Below are 26519 nucleotides of genomic sequence, written 5' to 3'. Positions count from 1 at the left end.
TATAAAAATGTTAAAATTTATATAATACATAAAAATTAATATAATGCATAGAACTAATTTTAAAATATAAAAATAAATAAGAATCAAGAAAATCCCAAAAAAATTAAGAGATCTTTATTTTTATTTTTAAATACATATGCTACTTTAATTTTTAAAAGTTGTGGTACTTAAAACATTTAGGTTAAAGTTCAAGAAAATTCATCCTTCCCTTAAACTCACACAAGTTTTTTCCCCAACCTCATCCTCACCATGCAAGGTACGAAGAAAACCACAAATTTTGGTTTTTCAAGGCAAGTGAGGTCAAGTTGGTTTGTCGTTTAACTTGACCTAATGCATGAGTTGGGTTAAAAGGGTGAACTCAACCCGACACAACCCAATTTTAGTAAGAAAGGGTTTTCAGCTCGCCTTGCAAGGTGGGGTTAGGGTTTGGACATACAAGAAGAGGGCAATTTAGAGTTATATCCACTCCTTTACGCCAGTAATTAGGGGTGGCACCAAGCCAAACCGGCTCGCAAACCATTCGAGCTTGCTTCGAAAAACGTACAACTTGAGCTCAAACTTGAAATAAGGCTCATTAAGTGTAACAAGTCAAACTCAAAATTTTCCATGTTTGACTTGTTAGCTTGTGAGCCAACTCGTTAACATAGTTTTTTTTTTTTTTGAAAATACTCTTTACTCTAATTGATCTTGTCAATTCTCTCTTTAGTTGGTTGATAGTTACTGTTATTTACCTGAAACCTCAAAGATGATCGATTGTTCAACCATTTTGGGTCCTTCAACATCTAATATTGTTGTTAACCAATGAAATAAATACTATTGATGGAAGTGTTTGCTCTTTCTCTTTAAGTCTATTAAGCTGATTATTATACATTAGTATTCTCCATTACAAAGTATTGGACTCCTCTCTGATACCTTGAAGTTCAATGGTACCAAGGTCATCACAATATTTTATTTATTTATTTTATTTTTAAAAAAATAAATATAGGTTGGAGCTTGAACCCGACTCGAGCTCAGGTTCAAAAGGTTGAATTTTTAGGTTCGAGCTCGATTCCAATTTTAGGCCTGAGGCTGAGTTCGAACTCGAGTTTGAAGTATTCAGATCAAGCCAATTTTGAACATATACTGGTGGAGATAGTCGTGAAGGGTTGTTTGTTTAAAGAAAGATAGATAGTAAAAACACCAAAGCATCCAAAAGCACTAAAAGCCTAAGCAAGAAACATCCTAAAAGCCCCTCACCCCACCTTCAATATTCTCTTCCAGATCGAGTTTATACGTGCAAAAAACGCACAAGAAATTCAAGCATTGCTGAGACTCACTGGCACCTATGCACCCTCCCCATCTTGATTTGTTCTATCTTGCCTCCATCTTCTTATTTTGTTTTAAATTATAGAATCAAGTCCACGAGAAGGTGCAAACCATCTGATTGCCTTCCAAGAGGAGATGACGGTCACCTATCTTCAGAAGTCTTTCATGGCAGAGTTCCATTTGTCCTCGAAACACACAGACAATTTGGGTTTTAACTTGATTGAAAAAGAAAGTGAAGTATCTGTCGATTTGCTAGAAAACCTAACCAAGGAAATTAAAACTACCCTTTATCAAGCTACTTGTTCTCTACAACAATGTGCTCAGAATGACAGATATTTGGAGTAAAATTAAATCCTTATGACAATGTGATCAGGCTGTTTTTTTTTTTTCAGGTAAGTGAAGCTAATCTACTCCAAATACACTCCAACTTGGTTCACAGAAGATTAAAAGATTTCTGGTGATTTTTATTGTAATCCAAGAATGGTTTAGTGTTCTTAAAGAATTTCCCCTTAGTTTATAATTTCGGTCATTAATCACCAGATTTTCGCCGACCACAATAGTGTAACTTGGTTCTTTGAATCTGTGGCTGCATGATGCATCAAGACTTGCAAGTTGTTTGTTTTTTTGCTCTTCTAAGGTTTTAATTTCAAGTATCGTATAAATTCGACAACTCATTCGGGTTATCTATGTGCCGAGTCGCCCCATTTTGGCAAAATGCTTCTTGGATGCGTTACCAGGTTTCATGGCTTTCAAGTCCATCATTCCGTTACTTCATCCAGCCGAAAACCCTCCATTCTCAAAGCTTAGCTCCTCGACTTCTTCATCTTCTGCAGAATTTCCGAAAGGACGCTTCTTGTATCAAAGCAATCCATGCTCAAACCATCACAAACGGCCTATCAGATGACATTGGAATTGTTTCAGAACTGTTGCAATCATCCTGCGTAGACCATGCACTATTAGTATTCAATCAAATAAAGTTTCCAATTCCGTTTTACTTCAATTTAGTTATCCAATTATGCTCCAGATCAAATCTAGGATATATCGCAATTACACTGTACTATAGAATGTTACAAGAAGAAAAGAAGCCAAATGTTTTCACTTTCCCTTCACTAGTTGGTACTTGTGCTGATCTTCTCGCGGTTTCCGAAGGAACCCAACTCCATACCCATATTTTCAAGATGGGTTTTTGTTACGATCAGTTTATACAAGCTTCTTTGCTGCATATGTATGCAAGATTCGGGGATATGGCCAACGCCATGCAGGTGTTCGAGGAAATTCCTGTAAAAAATACTGTGACCTGGACAGCTTTGGTCAATGGTTATTGCAAGATTGGTGACCTCGAAACAGCACAGCAAATTTTTTATGAAGTCCCTGAAAAAGATGTCGTCACCTGGAGCGCTATGCTTGCGGGATATGTCCAGAAGCACCGATTTTCTGATGGACTAAGCATGTTCAACGAGATGCAAATTAAGGGTGTGGAAGCCAATGAAAGTGTCTTAGTGAGTGTTCTCTCAGCTTCTGCTCATCTGGGTGCTTTAGATTTGGGCAGGTGGGTTCACTTGTATGCTGAAAGAAAGCTTGGGCAACAATTAGGTCCTTCCCTAGGCACTTCTTTGGTGGATATGTATGCTAAATGCGGTGCCTTGAAGGACTCCATAAAGGTTTTCCAAGACATCCGTTGTAAGAACATCTTAACTTGGAACGCACTGATGGGGGGGTTTGCAATGTATGGAGATGGAAAAGGAGCATTGAGTCTTTTCTCCAAGATGCTAAAAGCTGGATCGAGGCCTGATGAGGTTACGTTTCTAGGGCTTTTGGGTGCTTTTAGTCATGGTGGTATGGTAACTGAAGGTACACTATTTTTTGCAGCTATGAGCGAGATTTTCTTTGTTAGTCCTCAATTGGAGCATTATGCATGCATGGTTGATCTTTTCTCACGTGCTGGGCTTCTCGAAGATGCCAAAAAGCTAATCCAAGGCATGCCAATGAAACCTGACCCATGTGTGTGGGGTGCCCTTTTGGGGGGTTGTAGGGTCCACAAAGATGTGTTACTTGGTTGCTACATTGGAAAGAAACTTATAGAATGTGAGCCTGATCATGCTGGGAGATATGTGCTCTTGTCAAACATATATGCTTCTGTTGGGAGATGGAATGACTCAAGGAAAGTGAGATCCCTAATGGTGGAGAGAAGGGTCAAGTCACAGGCAGGTTGCAGTTCAATTGAGATTGTTGGTTTAGTGCATGAGTTTGTGGCAGGAGATAGAAGTCATCCTCAAACTGTAGAGATATACGACAAGTTGGAAGAGATGGATAGGAGATTGAAGATGGCTGGTCACTCCGTGAACACCAGGGATATTTTGTATGATATAAGTGAGGAAGATAAGGAGGTTCAACTTTCTTTTCATAGCGAGAGATTGGCAATAGCATTTGGCTTGGTCTCTACAGTGGCAGGAACATCACTTCGGATTGTGAAGAACCTTCGAGTTTGTGGAAGTTGCCATGATGTAGCAAAGTTGCTGTCAAAGATCTATGAGAGAGAAATACTAGTCAGGGACAGCAAACGGTTCCACCATTTTACTGAAGGCTCTTGTTCTTGCATGGATTACTGGTAAAAAGAAATGAAACCATTTGGAATATTAGTCAGGGACAGCAAACGGTTCCACCATTTTACTGAAGGCTCTTGTTCTTGCATGGATTACTGGTAAAAAGAAATGAAACCATCTGGACATGGTTCATATAGGGGCTGTTGCACTTGTGGAAGCCGTGATTTTGAGCAATACATTTTGACGATCTCAAAATATATAATTCCATATCAAGACTCCTGTGGCTCGTAAGCATCACAGCTGAGAACATACTGAAAATTAAGATGATTAAGTTTTGAAATTTGAGTGCATTGAGGAGACTTCCTGATCTTTATTTATTTCTCTGCAGTTGATTGCTGAAAGAGAAATAAGGCATAAAAAAGCTCCTAGAAGAAGAAGATGAAATAGATGTAACCAGTGCAGACGGGCCACATGTACTAACGTGACTTATCGCCTGTCTGCGATTGTGCATTTACTCGATGATCTTCCTTTGGTTGGAAGCAAACTGGAACCATTGGTTTTCATGGTGTGGGATTGGAGTGTATGGGGTTGACTTCTCATAATGAAGGTAACATGTACAGTGGCAGAGACACATTGCTTTCTGATTTGGATTGTCATTAAGATTGGAGGTTTCCATAAATGGCACTTATTAACTACCAAAGTACCAGATACAAAAGAAGGATCAGGTGCACAACTAATCAGCACTTTACTGCAAAATGGTTATCTGGTGAGGAGTATTTACTGCATATTCTTTTATTTATATCCATTTCAATAGTTACTCTCAGAGAAAAGGATAAGCTCTGAGCAATAACAAACTTCTGGATACTCTTTTCATATTCATTTTACTATTAATCTGTAGTGATATATATGATTCAGGAAAATAAAACAAAACCAATAACATTGGGCAATTAGTTTTCTGTGAATTTGGACAAAGCAAGGAACCGTCAGGCTGCGAGGAACGACGATCGTATAGTTAAGTGTGATATCACCAGTGGAGGAAGTTTAGTTTGGATAGGGACTCTGTTTCTAAGCCCTACAACATCTGAAGAAGAGGATAACATTCTAGCTCATACCAGTGGAGAAATCTAATTTAACACTGGTCTAATAAATAACCTTTTGACCAACCTGGAGCTCTTTTCAATGATTATTTATTTGCTTTTGATCACATATCAAAGTTATTACTTTTCTCTCTTTATATTAAAAAATGAAAACTATACCTGAGATACTTAGCATGGTCGGTTCAGTTCTGGAATTTAGGACCATCCTTTTGGACCCATCGAAGCCTCTAATCAAACCAATTCCGTTGCAACTGCTAGCAGCATAGAAATATATATTTTCTCTTTTCAGCTCTCTGATCACTGGCAGGCCAACAATGTCCAGTTAATAGTGTTGAGTTGCAGGAGGATTTGCATGGACTGATCTACAGGTTCTAGCTCTGGGCGTTAAGTTGAGACCAGTACAATGTAATGGCAAACAAGAGCCTGATAAGCAAATGAAACTATCCAAAAGACAGGACGAGAAAAGAATGCACCTGTGGCTGGGTGTAGTGGCATGAGTCCAATGATCATCATCAAGTAGTAGATCATTTGCAAGAGGACCTGTTCTTCACTATACTATGTTTTGCCTTGAGGTAATTAGCATTTAAATATTTCAAATTTTATATAGAAGCTAACTCTTTGGGGATCAATGAACATGATAAAAAAAAGCAAATAAACAATAATTTCAAGGATTTTAAGATTAGATACTTCAGGCCTTGGTTCTCTAATAATTTAGACATCACGTGCAAGAAGGCTGATCCAATACGAAAAACTATTTGGTGCGAAACAGCTATATCAGCCATCCAATCATGATTAACGACTATCTCAGTCGTTCGATCAACGACTATCTTAGCTGTCTTGAGATAGCCGTTTCGATTGTTTCGCCCCAAATGGTTTTTCGTATTGGATCAGCCACGTCAAGTGCAAATCAAAAGACTGAATGAACATCAAAATTTTTACAAATATTTTTACAATCATAAATTTTTGCACTCTAAGGTGCCCTAAGCTAATTCATCCCTATGCTATATAAAAAAAATGATGGCTTGGGGAAAGCCCTCTCTATCTCTCTTTCGGAGAACCATTAATTTTTACTAAAAGTTGATAAAAATATATATTTAGATGAACTACCAATTTTAACTATTTCTTATTTTATATGACGTATGAAATACTAATTTTTATTAAAAATTGATACAACATATTTTATCCTTTTCTCCAATTATCTAATAGTCCTGTTGATTCTCATTAGGAGCAATATATGACCACTAATCTCAATCATAAGATCGTACTATGAAAAAGTACATCTAGATCGATGCATTTCAATTTGTGAGATCTTAGAGAGGTATATTTGAAAAATAACCTTATATACAAGTGTTGTCATATTTGAACACAAAGCTCAATAATATTCAGATCACCATCTTATTTGAACACAAAGCTCAATAATATTCAGATCACCATCTTTTTAAGTATTGAAACCATCATAAGGGAAATATATTTTAAGCAATTTTCAATTGATTAACACTTTTTTGAAAAATTAAACAAAAAGATAGTAAGGCAAGAACAAAGAAAAACAGATAGGAAGACAGGCATAGTGGGTGGTAAGACTACTAACTTTTTTAGTTTGATTAACATAGGTCTTTTGGAATTCTTACATCAGTAGCATATTGATAATGAAATATGAGATTGTCTCACTGCAGAGATTAGAGAACCCAAAAAAAAAAAAAAAAAAAAAAAGCACAAAGAAAAATATAGCTGACCCTTCATATTAGAGCAACTCTTTTTAACCATTTGATACCATTTGGAGATCTAGAACAAGAATAACAACAATAAGAGTAAATCATCTGAGTGCAATCAATCCTAATTCATTAACAAACAAAAGGTTTTAATGGAAGACTAGTCAACCATTTTCATGAATGTCATGAATCTTCATTAGTAAAGAATTGTGTTTTCAATATTTTTCTTGAAAAGAGATGTGAGAAAAAAAAAACAAAAAAACAAGGTTGAATGCATATTTGAAGGTAACTTAAAAAAAAAAAGAGATCTTTGACTAGCTTTAAAAAGGTAATTGCTAATTACCCAATCTTTGAAGACCCAAGGAATAACTATTAACTGCTTCCAAGTAAAAAAATGTAGCTTACAAAAACCAAAAAAGAGATGCAATTCTATTCTCCTTTTTCTCACCAAATGTTAGTATAAGTAGTTTTATTATGTATTGATATAAATTGATATATCCTTGTAATCTTAGAGCGTTCTCTTTTGCACAATTTTTTCTCTATTATTCATATCTTAGATTCTTAATTTTTTTCATGGTAAACTCGTTAGCAGCAGAAAAAACCAAGCAGGGCACTGGTGGATCGATAAAAATTTGATCCTTAAAAAATGTGACATTACGAGAAACAAACAATTTCCAAAGAAACGGATTATAACAAACATATCCTTTTGAGTACGAGTGTACCCCAAAAAAATACATTTAAGTGCTTTGAGATCCAATTTAGTAGTATATGTGGAAGTATTATAAACAACAAGTACACCCAAAAACTCTCAAAGGCAGAGAGAATAGTTTATCACCAAGAAAAAGACAAGAATATGGTATTTGTTGACCAAACATTGAAGAGGGTAACATGTTAATAAGATAACATGTGGTAAGAAGAGCATGGGCCAATAGAAATGAGGCATATGCATATGATGAAGTAGAGCACAGGCAACATCAATAAGGTGTTTATTTTTTCTTTTAGCTACACTATTTTGTTGTGTAGACACAAGAGGTTTGGTGATCCTGGCAAAAAGTTTGGAAGTTTGAAGATAGATTTTCCTTGGCATTTGATCAAATAGTCTTTAAGGTAGTTTTGAACTAAGTAGAAATCATGGCAAAAACGATTTAAAAAGAGGTAAGACTTTTGATCTCTCTTTTAATATGAACAAAATACTTAGACTGGGAAACATTGGAGATGTTCATAGGGCCCCATATATCGGTATGAACTAAAGAAAATGGGGCAACACTCTTGGTTTCACTGCGAGGGGAATAAGTACTCCACTGGTGTTTACTCACTTAACAATCTTCACAGTTGAGACCGGAAAAGGACTGTAATGTATGAATAATTTGTTTGAGTGATTGAAGGGAAGGATGTCCTAACCTATTGTGCCACTGAAGAGCCGTATGTTGAGCATTAGTGGTGGCCGTTAGTGCTAGTGAATCAAGACAGTAGAGCCCCCCCTCTTTCGAGGCCTCCACCAATAACCTGCTTTGTCTTTAGATCTTGAAGAACACAAGAGTCGGGAGAAAAAGTGATGGAACAGTTAATTTTTTTTGTGAGTTGACTAACAGATAAAAAATTTAATGGAAACTCAGGCACAAATGGGTTCTCTTTTAAATGAAGAGTATGTGTAGCAAATGTGGATCCCACCCTATGTACCTTGATTTGGGATCCATTAACTCTTTGTCTTCAGATCTTGAAAAACACAAGAGATGGGAGAAAACGTGATGGAACAATTAATTTTTTTCGTGAGTTGACTAATAGATAAAATACTTAATGAAAACTCAAGCACAAATAGGGCCTCTTTTAAATGAAAAGTAGGTGTAGCAAATGTGGACCCCACCCACGTACCTTGGTTTGGGATCCATCAGGTATGGAAACAAATTTGTCAATTAAACAAGGAGTTATAGAATTCAAGAGAGTACCATTACCTATCAAGTGCTTAGAGGCTCTAGAGTTAATGATCCAAGATGGAGCAGTAGTTGAGACCATACCTGTTATAGAGGTAGCAACAATAGGAGAAATCTGGTGGGAGGTGGCATGATTATTTATATAAGTCATCAGACACTTTATTTTCTGAAGTAATGTAAATTTTTTTGAAGAAACTGTCTTTTGGCCTCTAGTTTTTTAAGAGTCATTGTAGTACAAGCTATTAACAGTGATAATCCAAAGCGTGTCAAGCTGGGTTAAGATCCCAAGTTAAGCCGAGTCAAGAGACTGAGTCAAGCCGACCAAGCTACTGTGTCATCGGGCTCAGAAATATGTACCAATATCAAGCTAGGATTAATCTGAGATTAACTTGGATTTGATAACATGACAACAATAAACTCAAGATTAATAAACTCGAATTAACAATAGTAAGAATATAATTCCACTAACAGCATGAATTTCCAATATCAGGCTCAAAAAATTCCATTTGAGTCAACTTGGGATAAAATTAGATGTGAGATAAGATCTACACCAACTTGGAATACGACTTCCAGAAATGAATCATGTAGCAAATACTACTTGTTGTCAAGACAATCTGTCATAGTGTAGCAATCTTTGGCAGATACACTTGACGAAGCTATCAATTACGAGGATAAGTGTACTTTGTTTGCGGAATGAGATGTCAGAAATAAGATAAATGCCAAAGAAATGACAAGCTAGCGAAATGTGATTTTTTTCTATGGAAAGAAGACGAGTCAATGAGGAAGATACCCTAAAAATTATGAGGCACTTTGGTGCTTAATTGAAGTACGTCGAAGATGGGATATGCCAACAATGCAAAATGAAGAAGAGATCTCATCGATAAACTTCCATAATAGCAATAAGCCAAAGATGGGTTGTGTCAACAGATAAGTGTACTTGGTATCCCAAGGAGTTATGATACCAACAAACAAAGCAAGTTACGTCCTCCAGACAGAGTAAGTTACAGGCCAATAATCTTCGCTTTCTTGGAGGCAACTTTCCAAGACTCATGATATCCCAAAGCGAAATATAATCCAAAAAGCAACGTCCAGAGAGCATCTAGTGATCAGGAACGTGGAACCTTCAGCAGAATACCAACCATGATGAAGCAAAGGCGGAAACTGACAGAAAAGATCACAAGCAACCATCATTTCGTCTCAAAAAATAATATGTCATATCTGGAAGGAAGCTGACCAGTACTGGCAATTGCTGCCTTCTAGGAGAACTAATTAGAAGCAAATGGATCCATGACAATTTCTATCTCTGGGACGTAATCTGAATAGAGTGGATCAATACTATTCATCGTCATCTTTGTCGAGTGCCAAGAAATAAATGGATCACCAAAAACCAAAAACACTAGAAAGAAACTCCGATCCCTCCAAGGAAAAACAAGTACCAGAATTCAATCCAAGAAGTAGATAGATAATATGTTGTTTAAAGGCAAAAAAAACATCAATGTTGTTTCCATACGTATCTAGTAAGCAAGCAAAGTCAATGTACAACATAATACCTTTCTAACATACTCTGAACCATGGTAGTTTCAATAATAAAAAAAACACACCTTGTGTAAGTCTTGATCAAAGCATAGCAGCTTAATCTCTTTCTGTAACCAATCGAGTAAAAATAAAAATAAAAATGGAATCCTAAGCTATCTATTGTGATACTATGTTAAAACTTAGGATTTCATGATATATAATCAAAGTAGAAGAGGAATAAGGGGTGAGGATAAGAAGGAGAGTTGTGGAGAAAAGGTTGAGGAGGAGAAGAAGAAGAGTGACGAATTTGGAGAAGAAGAAAGAGGTTGGAGAATTAGGGTTGTGGAAGATGTCCAAACCCTCCCCTTTAAACTTTATTTATAGACGTCAAAAGTTCATAAATTATAACTATACCCTTCACTCTAGAGAGAGTGAAGAGAAGACAAAGAACACAAGATATTTATAGTAATATCACCTAAGCTTGTCTATGAATTTCAAAAATTCTTTATATAAATTTTTGGTCTTGTTGGTACTAAATATCCCGCAAATTGAAACTTTTTCGCTGCTAATCGAAACTTTTCTGTTGCCTGACCTTTGCTACTTCATATGTTATTTTCTCTTTGTATAAAACTCTAATTACATAAATTCTTTTTGTGATAGAAACTAGACTCAAAGATATTTTTAGAAATATATAATTTGCTTTATGAAAGTTGTACTAAGATAATGCAAAATCTAATAAAAAAATAAGAACTAAGAAATGAGAAGACTGAAGGGAAAAACAAAAAAAACTCTTTTTTTTTTCTTCTTCTTCTGCCCTTTCTTCTTCATCCTCTTCTCCTTTTTCATGTAAATATATTGTCTTCTCTGATTCCATGTTGAGTTTCAAGGAAGAAGCATGTAAGAGAGAGATAAGAAGAGAGCATGGAAAGGAAAGGTGAGAAAAGAGAGAAGTAAGGGACCATCTGTAGATTGATATGTGAATAAAATATGAGAGACATGTTACACTCTCTTAGATCTATGTCCTTTTATAAAGAAATACAACTTGAATCCTGCTAAAAAAAATATTTCAAAAGTTTTCAATTATATAAAAAAATATAACTTGTTAAGCTACACATAAAGAGACAAAACATAACTTGGAAACATCCTCCTTTATTCCAGGTTTTTCCTTTGTGTTTTCTCTCTTGTCAAACTACTCTTGCATGAGATTCAATTTAGATTCCATAAAACTTTTAAGATATGTTGTGCATGAGACTCATCTTAGACTCCTTGATATGACTTCTTCAAAAGTTCCTACTTCAATACCAATGCAAATGGCTTGTGACAATTAAGTTGTTATTTTTATTACAAGTACTCCAGTGTTTTACAAGATAAAAAACCATGTAAAGTAGATTCTCAATTTATATGAGATACAATATTGAGTGAGAAGATTTCTATTTCATATATTAGGTTGTTTGAACAACTTGGTGATATTTTTATGAAAGCTTTAAACAAAAAGGATATTCTTTGTTTATGTAAAAGCTAGGAGTTTTTATATGTATAACCCAGTTTGAGGGAGAATGTTAGTGTAATTAGTTTTATTAAAGAAACAAGAGTATTCATGTAAATTAACGTAAATTTATGTATCCTTTTGTCTCCATAAAGATGAAAAAAGACAATAAAGAAGAAGAGTACGAAGATGAATATTTTCATCTTTGCATGTTCTCAATCATGGCTTCCATATTTCTGTCATGGTCACACTCTTTGATGTCTTCCTCTTTTTCTCAAACCCCAAAGGTTTTCTCCAATGCCTTCCCCAATTGCCCACCTGACGTCTTCCCCTTCATCTACTTCCCTGGGATTATGCTCTCCTTCAAAGCCATAAATCCCTTTCGAAGGAAAGATTTCTCTTCTAGCTCATTGTATCCAAGAGTCAAGATCACCATTGCCATGCCCATTTGCATCCTTGGAGGCTTCATCTGTCTCTACATATCTCTTTTAAGGATTTTACCATTTAATGGACGTTCATGGGCTGTGAGATTTGCTCATGTTTATGAGGATCTAAGATTTAAGAACATCTAAGATATCATATTTGAATAATACCCTTAAAAATAAGATATCTAAAAAGGTTGACCTCACAAATTACCCTTAAAATATGATCACATTGTATTTTCATCATTTAAAATGGGTAAATAAATAAACCCATCCATTTCTTCCATTAGGACCATTTCTCATGTATAAATGGTAAAATATGAAGCAACAAAAAAATTAAGAAATAAGTTTTTTAAAATATGTAAACATTATACAATCATTAAAACTTATTAAATAACTTTAGAAGTTACATAAACTTGTAAAAATGCTAACTGAACATCTTTAGTTTTCTATTATCTACCTAAATATTTTCGAACTCAAGTCATCAATTATACTATATAGATATAGAATTACATTGAGTAGTACTCTTAAGTAACCTCAAAACATGTAATTTCTAGTTGTTTGAATTTCTTTATCTTCTTGAGTCAATTAAAGCTCATGATTCTACTTGAATTTTGAGTTTTCTTTTATGTTGTTTTTTCTTTGCTTCTCTAAGGCATTAAGCTACAATGTAACTGGAGAGTCAATGGTGATCTAAGAATGAACATAAATACCCAGTTCGTGACACTAATAGTAAAAAGACCATTTCACCTTGGTATGCACAGATAGATCTTTCTTTGTGTCATTTTCTAATCTTTTTTTGGATTTTTGGGCCATTGTTTAGTCTGAACTTTGAATAATCATCAAGCTTCTTACCAATTCATAAGTTATTAAATAGGTTGTTATCTATAGCATGTTTGAAGTTTCCATAAGGATATTACTTATTCATGATATTACAGAAGTTCAAGTTTAATATGTTGTAAGAAACCTTGTTTTACTCTGAACTGTTAAGTTCAAGCTATTTCACTTTATGCCTCAAGCTTTGTCTAGATAAGACTTGCCTATTGGGCTAGTTCATCACCCTTCTATAAAGAAACTTGGTTCAATAAGTCCAATGTTCTAGTTCTTACAATATTCATTTACTTTTCATCTATTATTATCTTAAAAAATATGAAGCAATTTTCCTTTTCTTGAATAATGCCATTTTGTTACTCAAGGAAAGTAGTCTTCCTTTTAAAAAAAGGGCACATCAATCTTGTAAACGAATGGACAATTTTCAAAATTTTATTTAGAAACTGATAGTGCACTATAAAGAATGGGTTCCTGCTCACTTCATTTGAAAAATAAGCAACAAACAAGTAAAGGCCAAAAAATTCTATTGGCTTCGATTGTGTGGAAACACTTGATGGAAGTTGTTCAAGAATGTAACTCTCATAGATCATAAGGGAGGAAATGATTTGTGTTCCTGACTATTCACTCTCATGCTTTTAAATTTAAATTAAATGGACTGACACATGAATGATTGATCAAGCTCTAACAATGATCGATCATCCAGAAGTGCACAAGCCATGTCTATAAAATATGATCGATTGATCGATTATCCAGAACACGACCATTTCATGCTATAAAGCATGATCGATCATCCCACTTGGACTGATTTCTCAATACTATCTAGGGAAACAAGTTTTACATTGAATTGATAGATCATCTGACATGACCACCGATCATACAAAATCTTTCCAGTCAGGGAAATAAAGCATAATTGATCATAGAAAGTTCACTAATCAATCATTCTTGCATTACATTGGCAGAAGAAATTTTGATTGATCGATCATACCCTGGCAATGATCGATCAACTTAACATGTCAAGGCCAAGGGGAAGATTTTGATCGATCATACCATTGATCAATAAATCACATTTTGATAGAAAAATAGCTATTACACACAATTGATCGATTAATCACTTTACAGGAACCGATCAATCCAAACATTGACTTTTACAAACAGGCAAATTACAACTAGTTTGGCTTGGGGAAGTTATAAATACCCCACCAAACCTCACATAGAGAAAGGGTCAGGTAGAGCTAAAATCTATCCAATCTCTTGAAGAGATTGTATTTGTAAAAGCGTGTGTTTGAGCTACACTTGACGAACCAACATCTCTTTGTGTAAATTCCAGCTAGTAGAGTTTATATAGTGGAATTTCTCAAACAAAAGTTCTAGGGCGGTGAATATCAATCGGCAAACATTACAAAAATTCTTTTGTCTCCTATGGTATGTGATTGATTTTTTACTATAAAATTGTTATATTGCATGTTTTACATTCCAAGCCTAAGTATAATTCATCCCCCTCTTAAGAAGCCACCAAGCTAACAACTTTTCCTTCCTAACTTTTCACTATTGTTTCTAAACTTCTCTTTGTTCTACAAATTTAGTGTTTCACTCAATCTCTTTAATTTCTTACGAAAAAATCAGCTGAACTTGAACTTGTGAAAGGGTGGGAGATGCTTACCCATGACTTATCCATTGTTTCACAAAACTCCTCATGTCCAAACCACATTGGTTGGAATTTAAACCCATTTTTCTTCCTCATTCCGACTTTGCCTACTCCTAAGCTTATGGAACATTGATCCAAGTTTATTCTTTATAAGTGAACTAACTATGATTATCTTAGTTCTCTCTCTAGTTTATTCTACATAAAGCTTTATCTAGTCTCACTCACTGACTCTAATCTTGTTCTTCCATTATACCAAGTATACATCACACCCCCTGTACCCTGAATCACATAATCTTAATTTGTTAGCTAACCCCTTAAAAGTCTTCATAAATCTCTACCTCATGCCCTACTGCACCACCCATTTCCCTTTATTTTTTATTTTCCACTATAGTATTGGATTCACATCCAAGGCATCTCACCTCTCTTAACATCTTCTCTAAGCTCTTAAGATTCTAATGCCAACTTCTCCTTCCTTGGTTTAGGTGCACAGAAGCAATTTCTCTTTGTCAAAAGCTTTTCACCTTCGTCGTTCAGCATTTTTATCTTCCTCCTTTCTGTTTCTTGATAGTCTAGAGTCATACTTCCTTCTCCCACAAACTTCCAACCAATTCGATTCTCCCACTCTACTGTCGAATAAGGGAATAATGAGTTAGACCTAAAAATAAGGAAACATATTCTTCTATTTTCCTCTTCTGATTTCTCAATACTATCTAGGGAAACAAGTTTTACATTGAATGATAGATCATCTGACATGACCGACGATCATACAAAATCTTTCCAGTCAGGGACATAAAGCATAATCGATCATAGGAAGTTCACTAATCAATCATTCTTGCATTGCATTGGCAGAAGAAATTTTGATTGATCGATCATACCCTGGCAATGATCGATCAACTTAACATGTCAAGGCCAAGGGGAAGATTTTGATCGATCATACCATTGATCAATAAATCACATTTTGATAGAAAAATAGCTATTACACACGATTGATCGATTAATCACTTTACAGGAACTGATCAATCCAAGCATTGACTTTTACAAACAGGCAAATTACAACTAGTTTGGCTTGGGGAAGTTATAAATACCCCACCAAACCTCACATAGAGAAAAGGTCAGGTAGAGCTAAAATCTATCCAATCTCTTGAAGAGATTGTATTTGTAAAAGCGTATGTTTGAGCTACACTTAACGAACCAAAATCTCTTTGTGTAAATTCCAGCTAGTAGAGTTTATATAGTGGAATTTCTCAAACAAGAGTTCTAGGGCGGTGAATATCAATCGGTAAACATTGATAACAAAAATTCTTTTGTCTCCTATGGTATGTGATTGACTTTTTACTATAAAATTGTTATATTACATGTTTTACATTCCAAGCCTAAGTATAATTCATAGCCTAGAGTCATACTTCCTTCTCCCACAAACTTCCAACCAATTCGATTCTCCCACTCTATTGTCGAATAAGGGAATAATGGGTTAGACCTAAAAATAAGGAAACATATTCTTCTATTTTCCTCTTTTGGTACACTTTTATATCGAATCCATGCCCTCCACTCCTCTCAACTCTTCTACAGCTTTAGTCCTCGTCTATTTCAAAGCTTCCCACCACCTCCACTTTGTCCCTCTCCCTTCTGAACAATCTTTCCCTTCCCGCTTGGCTGGCCTCTTTCTGGCCTCATCCTTCACATCTGCCAACGACTCTTTCCGATCTTTTCTTAACATTCGTGACACCACGCCATATTTGGTCGAAAATGCTGAGACAAAAAAAATAAAACATTCAACTTCTAAGTGAAAACAAATGGTGAATTTCGGCCTCGTGTGCAGAAGCCGTTTGAGAAGAAAAGCAAGAATGGTCCAAATACTGTTCTCCGTCACCGAGTTGGATTGAGCGCAGACAATTCTAGAAAGAGATTCATACCAATCCTAGTAAAGAAGAAGAAGATGAACACTTACATGGTACATTTACTGACCATTAACAGGAAATAAACCGTTTATATAGCATCTTTCAGGTGCACTGAGCCGCCCATAAGAGAGAGAGAAAGAGAGAGAGCATCTTCAATCTTTACTGGATTCTTACTAAACAAAATCGAATTTTTTCTCTATTCACACAAATGACCATTTACGCGGCAATCATAACAAGCAATGGTTCATATTATGAGGATAAACAGAGCACATAATGCTTTTGGGCAAACCCTTTTTAAGTCTCAAATCGTTGCGACCGTTCACTGAACCTGACACGGAACTCTGTTTGCTTTCTATTTGACCAGTACAGTGTGGAAATTACCATACCAACAATACAATGAACAGATACCCTTTCCCTAGTCCTCCGCATCACTCCCACTTGGACGATTATCCAGAAAGAATTCTGAATCAATCCCATCAACAATCCGCCCTCTGTCCATGAAAAAGGAAGCATTTTAGAAAAGACAATGTATAAATCAGTTGCCACATCAAAGATGTTTCTTAGTAAAATGTGGTGACCTTTCCAAAACAAATTTTCCTTCTTTGTACTTTTGACTTTTATCATGGGCTGCCTCCTGAAAATTAATAAAAACTAGTTAGAAGCAGTCAATAACTAGTTACATTACGACCATAGTGATTTCCCTTTTATGGAGTTGTATTAGAAGCAAGAGTAGGTTGGTCCTAACTCACCTAACAGAGTGCCCCAACTTCCAAAAGAGGAGAGCAAGGATTGAAGCACTTTTATATTCATAAATTTGAAGAGTTTTCAACTTTTTTGCCAGCCAAAATGGAATATGAAAAAGACACTGCACTAGCAAGCCACTAATAGCAGGCAACAGGAAATCTCAGCACACAACAAGATTCATCAAACAGGTTTAACTGTGAGAGAGAATTTCTCCACTCAAAATTTACTTATCAGCCGCCATTAAACATGTAAGCTGCTCAAAAGGGGCTAGGAGAATGGTCACACACACACGATATGACTCACTTTTTCTGTCAGATAACAAGCTCTCTTCCCCAAATAAATTTTCACAAGGTCATGTGAAAATCAGACTGAATGATGGACCTTACTTCATGGGAAAGTAAAAGTACATTAGGAAAATGCTAAATCTTTTTCTTACATATTTCCAGCCAACAATTTGACCACAGCAGCAGCAGAATATATCTGCAACCGTGTGCATTCCAGAGAGCATCATCCTCTCTTCTTGGGCTCCTACGGAGATATTCACCCTGAAACAAAAATCACAAAATTGTGAAATTCAAAAAGTTCTAAGTTAATATTTCAAAGGAAAATCAGGATTGAGTTCAAGCATTGATTTAACAAGAAAAAAGGTCACCCAAGGGCTCTGTGCAAACAGGATGTTATCCCCACTTGACATCAAACTAATACAATAGAAAAAAAAATCTGAATTTTAACCATAGCCAACCATCAATGCACGAATAGTTAATACTATATAAAGAAAAAATTAAAAAGACAAGGCATGGATTAGCTGTCACAGGAGCTCAACATAAAGAAAGAAAGATATGAACTAAAACAAAAGTATGAGAAGATAAGAAAAACTTTCGAGACAAAATGCAAAAAGACAGGAAGTTTATTTCCCTGCAGCCAATCTCCACTTGAAAGATCACCAATCAAGTGATTCAAAATCAGATGACTATAAATGAGCTACCATAATCATCATTTTGATCTAAACAGAAATCAGGTAATAGTTGGCAGAGAAAATGCCCTCAGCTCTTGCAGTGAGGGGTAAGGGTGGGAATAATCTATCTGCTGTATATAGAAACAGGAGGCTGGCCAGTCTCTCCAGTGAAAATAATAGTTACTTTATGGTTCAGACTCTTGTCTTGAAAATTTTGCAATATTGCAGGGATAAATAAATTAACGAATTTCACTATATATATATATCATATGAGCACTCATTTGATATCCATTCTGCAATAACTCCATATAAACCAAAAGAAGACTCAACGCATTAAATATCTAATCAATACGCTAAGAGCTTCAAAGCTAATTGATGATGAAAGCTACACGTCCTCTTACTCCATGCAACTTCGGCAGGTCAGTATGGGATTCCTTAATATCAAAATTTGATAAATCTATTTGCAAGCCTAGCACTTTCTCTGAGTTCCTCCGGCAATGCCATTCCTGGCCATTGCCAAAGTATGGAAAGGCTCATTGGAAACCATCAGTAGCAACAGTTCCATGGCATATCTGGTTAGAGAGAAACAGCAGAACATTTGAGGGTCAGTCCAGCTCACTCGGAGGGGATATAGAGAAGACTATACACTGACACTGCTTTGGGCAAGGTCCATCCACAACATGTCCAAGTTCAATCTTAAGAAAATTTTGGAGGAAGGTAATGAACTTTGGTGCTCTTAAGCCCTCCATTGTGGTCCCATGGGAACCCCCTCTGGTAAACTACTTGAAGACAATTTTGATATGTCATCCCAATGCAACCCAGCCCAGCAGACATTGTCATTTAAGAACAGCACAGGGAAATCCTGCTGGCTTTCTCTGGGCCAGCAAGGTGTTGTAGATCAAATGAGGCAGAAACAAGAGCCATGTCAACAGGTATCAAAGCTAATCAAGCAGAGTTTCAATAAGGCAATTGATAGTGAAAGGGGGGACACGGCTTTAGTTGTTGGCTGGGTGAGCAAGGAAGCCTCCCCACAGTGGAGCCTAGGCATTTTTTTTTATAAAGTTGCTCATCTGGCTGTAAATTGGCATATTGCTTCGCACAAGGTCTCAAGATCAGCCAACTCGAAGTATACAGGGCTTGCTTGGCCTTTGGACCCTATCTTTCACTCTAGATTATGATTGAACTAAGCTGCAGTTTACGTTGTGCTCCATGTTGTATTCTTAGACTGTCTTCACGCTGTACTCTTTGTTTGCTCAGCCTATCGAACAAAAGTGATTCACCATTTGAAAATAAATAAATAAATAATAACTCCATATAAACCAAAAGAAGATTCAATATGCTTTAGATACCAAACGAATACACTTAGAGCTCTAAAGGTGATGGATGAAGAAAGCCACACCTTCAAACTTGAAACGCACTAGACTGGCCAACCTGATGTGCATGCCCAAGTTGGACTCCATAAGTACATAAAAGTCCACCACTTTTCTGTGGTTACATCACAACGGCTCACTATATGAAGGCTTTCACTTTGGATCAGGTAACCCTCACCTTTGTGACAGCACGCGATTCCAGCACTCCTTGCCAATCCATGTTTCCTTCCCAACACATTATCCTAATCATTAATGATTTTTACGGACTTAATGCTTTCTAAGAGCCATATATATGACTGGTAGGTGAGGAATTTTTTTTTTGTTTTTAATGTGGTTTTTATTGTCTAGGGAAAGACACGAAAGTCCTTACAATAAAAGAGGGAGGGAGCTCCCTACAATAAGGGATTGGTGAAAGACACCCTCCTTCACAAGAGAGTCAACCCTACTTGATCAGCAGACCTAGGAATTTTTCGCCATGAGATATCTAGGTGCTTCCAAAAATAATTTTTTTTATTGAAAACATGAGTCAACCACCAGAAGTTTGTCTTGACCTATTTAATACACTTGCTCAGTCCCATTACAAAAAGAGATGTGAATGACCTGTGGTAGAGTTTCAATCTTTGGTGCAAGACACAAGCTTCTGCTTCATTTGAATCAAATGTTCCAATGGAGCTTGAGTATTCAAGAAGGATGCTGTCATCATGATTCTTTAAAGCCAGCCAGCCAGCACCCCAAACCCCCGCTTGGCCAGGATTGCCCATGGAGCTACCATAGAAGTTCATCTTTATGTCACAAATATGAGGAGACCAGCTTACAAAGCTGCTCAGAGAAAGGTGCTATAATCTTCCGATGCCTCCTGATAATGGAGCTAGGGAGAGGGAATACCTTTTGGGGCGCTGGCCCAGTAAAAGATAAGAAGAAGAATGTTCGCAATGATAGCACCTACTAAGGATGCTTAGCAAAGGTATGGCTATTTAATTCCTGCCATAACCCCCAAGGAACTGCAGCCAGGCTACTTTCCAGGGAATTTTGCCCCTTTCTGGTAGACCCCATGAATGTGATTGACAGAGAAACTCTGGACAGGGGAGAGGGGTAGCCATTTGAATTCCAAACCTATTTAAGACAGCACCCCAGACCTTATGGCTGAATGGGCCATGGATGAACAGGTTTCCAATGACTCCTCTGCAACATCGCACGGTTTACAAAAGAGTGCACTAATCATCCCCATATTTTGAGATTGTTCCAAGTTAATATCTTCTCGCATCCTAGACATCAGATAAAGTGGAGCACTCCGGAGAGGCCCAGCAGTTTCCAGGCTAAGGATGGTCCGTTGGCACAAGTATAATGAAGCTTCTGTGGAGACCCATGAGGAGTCAAGACTCCATAGAAAAATGTCAATCCACTTTATACCAACTTGGCACGCATGGATAAGTGAAAGCAATTTGCAGTATGACTACAGCAAAAAGAAACAAAAACTTTAGCATAAGCAGAAAATAAGACTCAAATTTGATGAGCTTATAAATTACTAGACACATAAGAGCTCACACCCCATTTAACCTGAACAGTTATCTGAAAGATATGAAGTAAACACATTTCCTGTCAATGTTATAAAAAATAACCAATCGAATAGACAACCATATATTGTAATTAGGAGATGCTGATCTTTGGACATACTAATCCATGCTAAACGAATTGCCTTAGTGATTGAAAGTCCCTAAGTGTTTTGTCACTAAAGCATCCGATCATCCACTATAGAAGAACATTGTTATGAGGCAAATATTAGCCTCAATAGGTGCTAAGAACTTAAACAAGAAAGTGTCACTTAGCACTTTGGTTAAATTAAACTCATTATCCCCAGAACAGTATGAGAATAAGAATTTGTATTAGTTGAGTGAAGCATTGGCAAGCTTGAAATATTGTGGTTGATTTTAGTTATTTTGCATTGTTAGCCTTTTTTATTGTGGTAGGAGTCATGTACAGAGACCAGCCAATTAATTTGCTGACTCTCTTGCTAAAAAATGGAGCGACCTGCAATCTCACGATGTTTTTTGGGCTCCCTACCTAATTTTGCTCTTTTGCCTTTTTGCTTTTGAATCAAATTCACCTCTTTCAAAAAATAAAAAGTAAAACTGAATATTTCAAAACATATCTCACTTCATGAAACAAAGTTATACCAACTGGTGCACAAGGGAATCTTGAGCTATGAGCATGGCAGAGAGATAAACTCACCTTTATTTATGAGTAACGAAACTTATCATCCTTAACATTTAATGTAATGCATTATCTATTTCCAATTCACATACTATCCACAAACACTCTATTATATACAGATCTAGTCAGCACCGAAGTAAGTCTTTGCTATGAGGTAGGCTATCATGGAAGAACCTCATGAAAGAGGAAAAAACATGAAAATGCAATAAGCAAGATCATTCATATGACAAAGTCAAGGGGAACTTACACATTATTGAACAGGTATGCTTTCCCACGTCGGCAATGGAAAGCCTGTAAGGTAAATGTAAACCAACACTTAGAGAAAATATAAAATAACCACTAAAGCAAGTGTCAGGGAGGTGTTGTCCCTTTACTGTCTCTGAATTAGTTACTGTAAGGGCAAACATTAAGATATGTTTTGCCAGTCTATCTCTCTACTTTTCTTTGCATTTCCTTTTTGTAATAATTGATTAAATTTTCCATTAACTAATCACAATGAAATCGTAACTTCCCAGTTAGAAATTTAATTTGCCAGTACCCAGATGTTAACACCATAACTCATGTTAATGTAGAAGCCTTCTTTTATCTCAAGATAATATTCCAAAGTGGCTTTCAATGGACTTGGTTTTTTCACTGGCATCTGTTTGTAGTGTTTGTTGAAGTAATCACAAAGCTAGATTTGAAAAGCCAGTGAATTCTCTGGAGGAGGATTTAAACATTTCAAATGCCAATCGAACTCCAAATGCTCTGCAATAGCAATTCGCTTTAGAAACGAACTAGAAAGAAGAAGATGAAGGAACGGGAATCATCAGCCATTCAGTAAAAATTAAAAACGTTTTCCTTTAACTCTGTGTTAAGAACTATAATTAAAAAATTCACAAAACATTTAACCTAGCGAATATTTTAACTTAAAACTTGCATTTATGTTTCGATACAGATGATTAGAAAAAGCAATAGGGGCAAAATAGAAGGAAAATTTTGGTTAGGTAATAAGAAAGAAAATCCACGCCGCAAAATAACTCCATAAACATTAAAAAAGTTTTAAGATGATACCCTGGAAACAAGATCATCGGCGAGAGCCAGATGACTCCGACAGTACTGACATCTATAAATCCTGCCTTCTAGTTCCACCAGAAAAATCCTTCCCATTGCTCCTCCTTCTTGTTCAAACGGCAATTGGAGTTGAATCCAAATAACCAAACACAATCACCACAAAAAAAAGATAAATTGAACATAAAGAATAAGTCGCAAGAAAAAAAATCTACGGATACTGACACGGGACAAAGAAGCAGACGCACCTACTCCCTTCAAAAATTTCAGAAGATTTTTGGCGTTGGGCAGGCCTTTCTTTAGCTCAACGCCCTTCTATTCCGTCCACTGTTTACTCTTTTGTTCGCTCAAGCGCAGGGAACAGAGCTGTAGAAGCAGCAAAGCTGCTTTGCCTGTGCTGTTTCAGGGATGACTCTGGTCGTGCGGCCACGCGGAAATGGCAAATTTCTGCGTGGTCCCACGTCCAAACGAGATTTCCGTGTTTATCTCGAGGAAACCGAATGACTAACTCAACTGCTCCAAGGTAGGGCCTTGCCAACTGCACTACTACGTCACGAGTAAACTTTTACTTGTAAGGTGGCAGCTTATGTATTCAAGGGAAGTAAAATAAAATTTTAAAATATAAAAGAAATTAAAACATAACACTAATTAGAAAATACTCAGGGCCTTCCCCTCCATCTCTATGGTATTGTTTTCTATCTAACTCTTTACCACTGAGATCAAGCACCCAGTCATATGGGGAGAAAGATGTCCTTTCCTCTATCTAATTTTACTTAAGAAATGAATAAAATTAATTTTTATACCTTGATTTTATGGAGGAGAATGAGATTAGGCCAAGGATATGAACTGTTTTGAGGGTCTTACACTTTTTTATTTTCTTACAATTAAAATCGCAAAATTATCTTTTAATAAATTATAGTCAGTATTTTCATTTTGTCATGAGCCCATAAATTAAAAACTCTAATAAAACTTAAGAGGAACTGCCTTAGTAAATAATGCTTCTCTAAGTAAATCTTTTACCTGCATGATGTGTCAAATTTTCTTTTAATATTTACAATCTCTTCTCTTATTTTCACTCCAAAGATGTGATGTTAGGTAACAATGAAAGAATAGAATAAAATATTTTCATTGTCTAGGCGTATACAAGGGCAAGAAGGCACATAATCATAGTATTAACAGCTTTCCTACTTCTTGTCTAACCACTTTACTCATATGAGTATTTCAGGGTGGCACAAAAACAAAAAATCGCATATAGTGTTCATAAATAGAACAAATATGAGTAAAGAAAATTTCATGCCTTCTAACGTGATTGGGTTTTATTAGAATTCTCTTCCCATATAAGTTAGTTTGATTTGATTCTATTAGTTTATAAGGTATGCAATATTGGATTCACGGTACGCCATATTTTGCTTTAATGTTGTTTTCAAGTTTTGCGTTTTTGTTACTTGGTTTTGTATCTTCCACATAGTTAACACTAAAAAATTGTGGTCACCCTAAAAAAGTTATACTTGGTTAAGTTTATTAAGTTTTACTATTATAGTCTCCCGTAGTTTTCAAAAAAAAAAAAAAAAAAAGATCACTTTGGGAGTATCAGTGTTGCATAGTCGCCTCTTTTCAATTAAATTTTTTCCTCTAGTATTCTTCGGTTTATCATCTTATCACTTCAGAGCAATGCCTAGATTCACTACCTAAAAAGTATAGGAGTGTGTCCAAGATCTAACTGTGAGTCAAGTCTTTTGTTCTTCACCCCAGAGATGATTTATGTTTAAGTTGTCCTTAAAAGTGAGCAATCTCTTTGTTAAGCCTTAAAGTTGGGCAATTTTTCTGCCTTTAAAATTGAGCAGAGTACGTCTTAGACTATGACCATTTTGGCTAGTGTATGGAGCTTGTTCATATGAATAGAAGTGATTTTCTTTTTCCATATTGTGTTTTGTCCAAGCTGGGTCTATATGTCCTTTTTATCCCCAACTTGAGGGGAAAAAGTAGACGAAGATGTATAAGAAAATGGTATTTTGTTTCACATGTTGTGGTAGTTTTTGTGTCACCCTGAAATACTCATATGAGTAAAGTACCGTCAACTTTCTCATATTCTTTGAAGCCACAGTGTGCTCAAAATTACTTAATAAATTATTTTTAATATTAATCTCCATAGTTTGCCTAGAAACTATAAAACTAAAGCGACTCCTTCCAAAAAGCACGTACCACACTAACTCTTCCGTTTTTTTAGTGTCATGATAGGCAAAAAACATTGCTCCACTTTTATTATTTAAGTCAATGGCTCATTGTACTTCACTTATTTGAGACCACCCAAATATATGACATGTACTTCACATATTTGAGACTATCCAGATATATGACATGTTCACTTACTACCAATTAGTGTCCATTGTTAAGATCATCTTTTGGCATGCATTGTTCCTTGTAAGATTGTCCATGCCCTTTCGTACTTCTTTGAGTTAAGGTTTATTCAAATAGTGTCTACATTGTTATAAGTTTATCGTTTAGTGTCTCATAAATCAATTGAAAAGCTTTATCCATCTTAGCATTAGTAACTTGAATTTTTGCTTCCAAAGTTCCCATTGTGGAATTCAAATTTATGACCTCCTCATCGATTCCATTGCAATGCATTAACAAACTATATATTGTTTGTTGCCATGTAACAAACATTGGATTGATTTGAACCTGTCATGGTCCCAATTATAGTTACAACTCTTCTTGGTCAATAAACAAACACTTGGTGTACAATTGTTTGTAGACCCACCACACTATCAAACACACAAACTATGGGATCGACCTTCGTTGCTATATCCCTACAATCACAAAATCACCCAAAAATATTTTGCAATACTCTCTGGTTGGGGGTACTACGACTTGACTCAAGTTAAAAAAAAAACTTAAATGATTCAATCATTGCTTGAGCTACTTTCTCGCAACTCTTACTCTTGCTCTAGGGATATGCAACGGAGAAAAAATGAAAAAGGGCTCTCAAAGCAATTCTTCGGTGCAAAACTTTCACGCCACGATTAGTCTAGAGGCTAAGAATCTTTGACTTTGATACCAAATGATACATCTAAAATATGCAATGAATGAGTAACCAAGAAAAATATCGAACCAGCTCAAAGTTTATCTAACCTATGTGACCCACATATCTACCCCTTTTTATTTTAATAAATCACTGCTCCGATTTACAATAATATCTGATGATAATTCTAAAAATATAGAAACAGCTCAAAGTGTAAAAAAGAATTGGATGAAGCTTCTTGTGCCCACACCATGGCTTGTTCAAAGTTACACAAATACAAGGGAAAGTCACCGGAAAACCGAATTCGCCGACAGGAATCCTACGTATCCAATACGCATCAGTCGCAACGAGGACGGCAGAAACCAGTCCTCTTATCACGTGCCCAATCTTTTCAAAAGAATAACGTAATCGCATTAACTACGCCCGAAAGCCGACAGAGACGGCCCACGACAGGCCGGAACCTTCGCACCCAACGCCGGCCGGAACTAACCTACTTGAACTTTTTTAACTAACCGGCCATAAATGATCTCCACCGCCTGTCCATCTATGATGGCTAGCAAACATGCCCCATCCGGCATCAATCCATGACGATATGATTACCCATTAAGCCCTTAACGGCGCAGCGCCGTTGAAATTACCCGGTTAAATACTCTATCCCGTATTACCCGTACGCTCCATGCTGCTCCCCGTTGGGACGACCGTCTAGAATCCGTCGGATCGCCGCCGCGCGTGCGGACAAAAGACGCAGAAATGATGCCCTCGCTGCCGACATAATCTCTACGCTC

General features: G+C 36.3%; 2 protein-coding genes across 3 annotated transcripts; one reads left to right on the top strand and one right to left on the bottom strand.

Annotated features, from left to right (window-relative positions):
• The first annotated feature begins 1848 nt into the window (after window positions 1-1848).
• Window positions 1849-4763, top strand: LOC137953916 (pentatricopeptide repeat-containing protein At3g62890-like). Its single transcript, XM_068801469.1, has 2 exons — window positions 1849-4135; window positions 4237-4763. Exon 1 carries the CDS (start codon window positions 1992-1994, stop codon window positions 3915-3917), a length of 1926 nt encoding a protein of 641 aa, XP_068657570.1. The 5' UTR covers window positions 1849-1991; the 3' UTR covers window positions 3918-4135; window positions 4237-4763.
• An 11745-nt stretch (window positions 4764-16508) lies between these two features.
• LOC137953202 (protein yippee-like At5g53940) lies at window positions 16509-23151 on the bottom strand. 2 transcript variants are annotated; one of them, XM_068800477.1, is made up of 6 exons: window positions 22965-23151; window positions 22716-22819; window positions 21910-21953; window positions 17563-17671; window positions 16961-17016; window positions 16509-16873 (listed from the first exon to the last, which is right to left on the bottom strand). In XM_068800477.1, exons 2-6 carry the CDS (start codon window positions 22809-22811, stop codon window positions 16798-16800), a joined length of 381 nt encoding a protein of 126 aa, XP_068656578.1. In that variant the 5' UTR covers window positions 22812-22819; window positions 22965-23151; the 3' UTR covers window positions 16509-16797. The 2 variants fall into 2 exon arrangements, with proteins under 2 accessions (XP_068656578.1, XP_068656577.1); XM_068800476.1 differs by having other exon boundaries at window positions 16511-16873; window positions 22961-23150.
• Window positions 23152-26519: the final 3368 nt, after the last annotated feature.

The sequence above is a fragment of the Aristolochia californica genome, unplaced genomic scaffold (genome assembly GCF_029961685.1).
Source record: "Aristolochia californica isolate CCGP_79_NKW_82.1479 unplaced genomic scaffold, dmAriCali1.0.hap1 SCAF_16, whole genome shotgun sequence".
NCBI lineage: Eukaryota > Viridiplantae > Streptophyta > Magnoliopsida > Piperales > Aristolochiaceae > Aristolochia > Aristolochia californica.
Note: the sequence above shows the minus strand (reverse complement) of the source record. Positions and strands in the feature narration are given on the sequence as shown.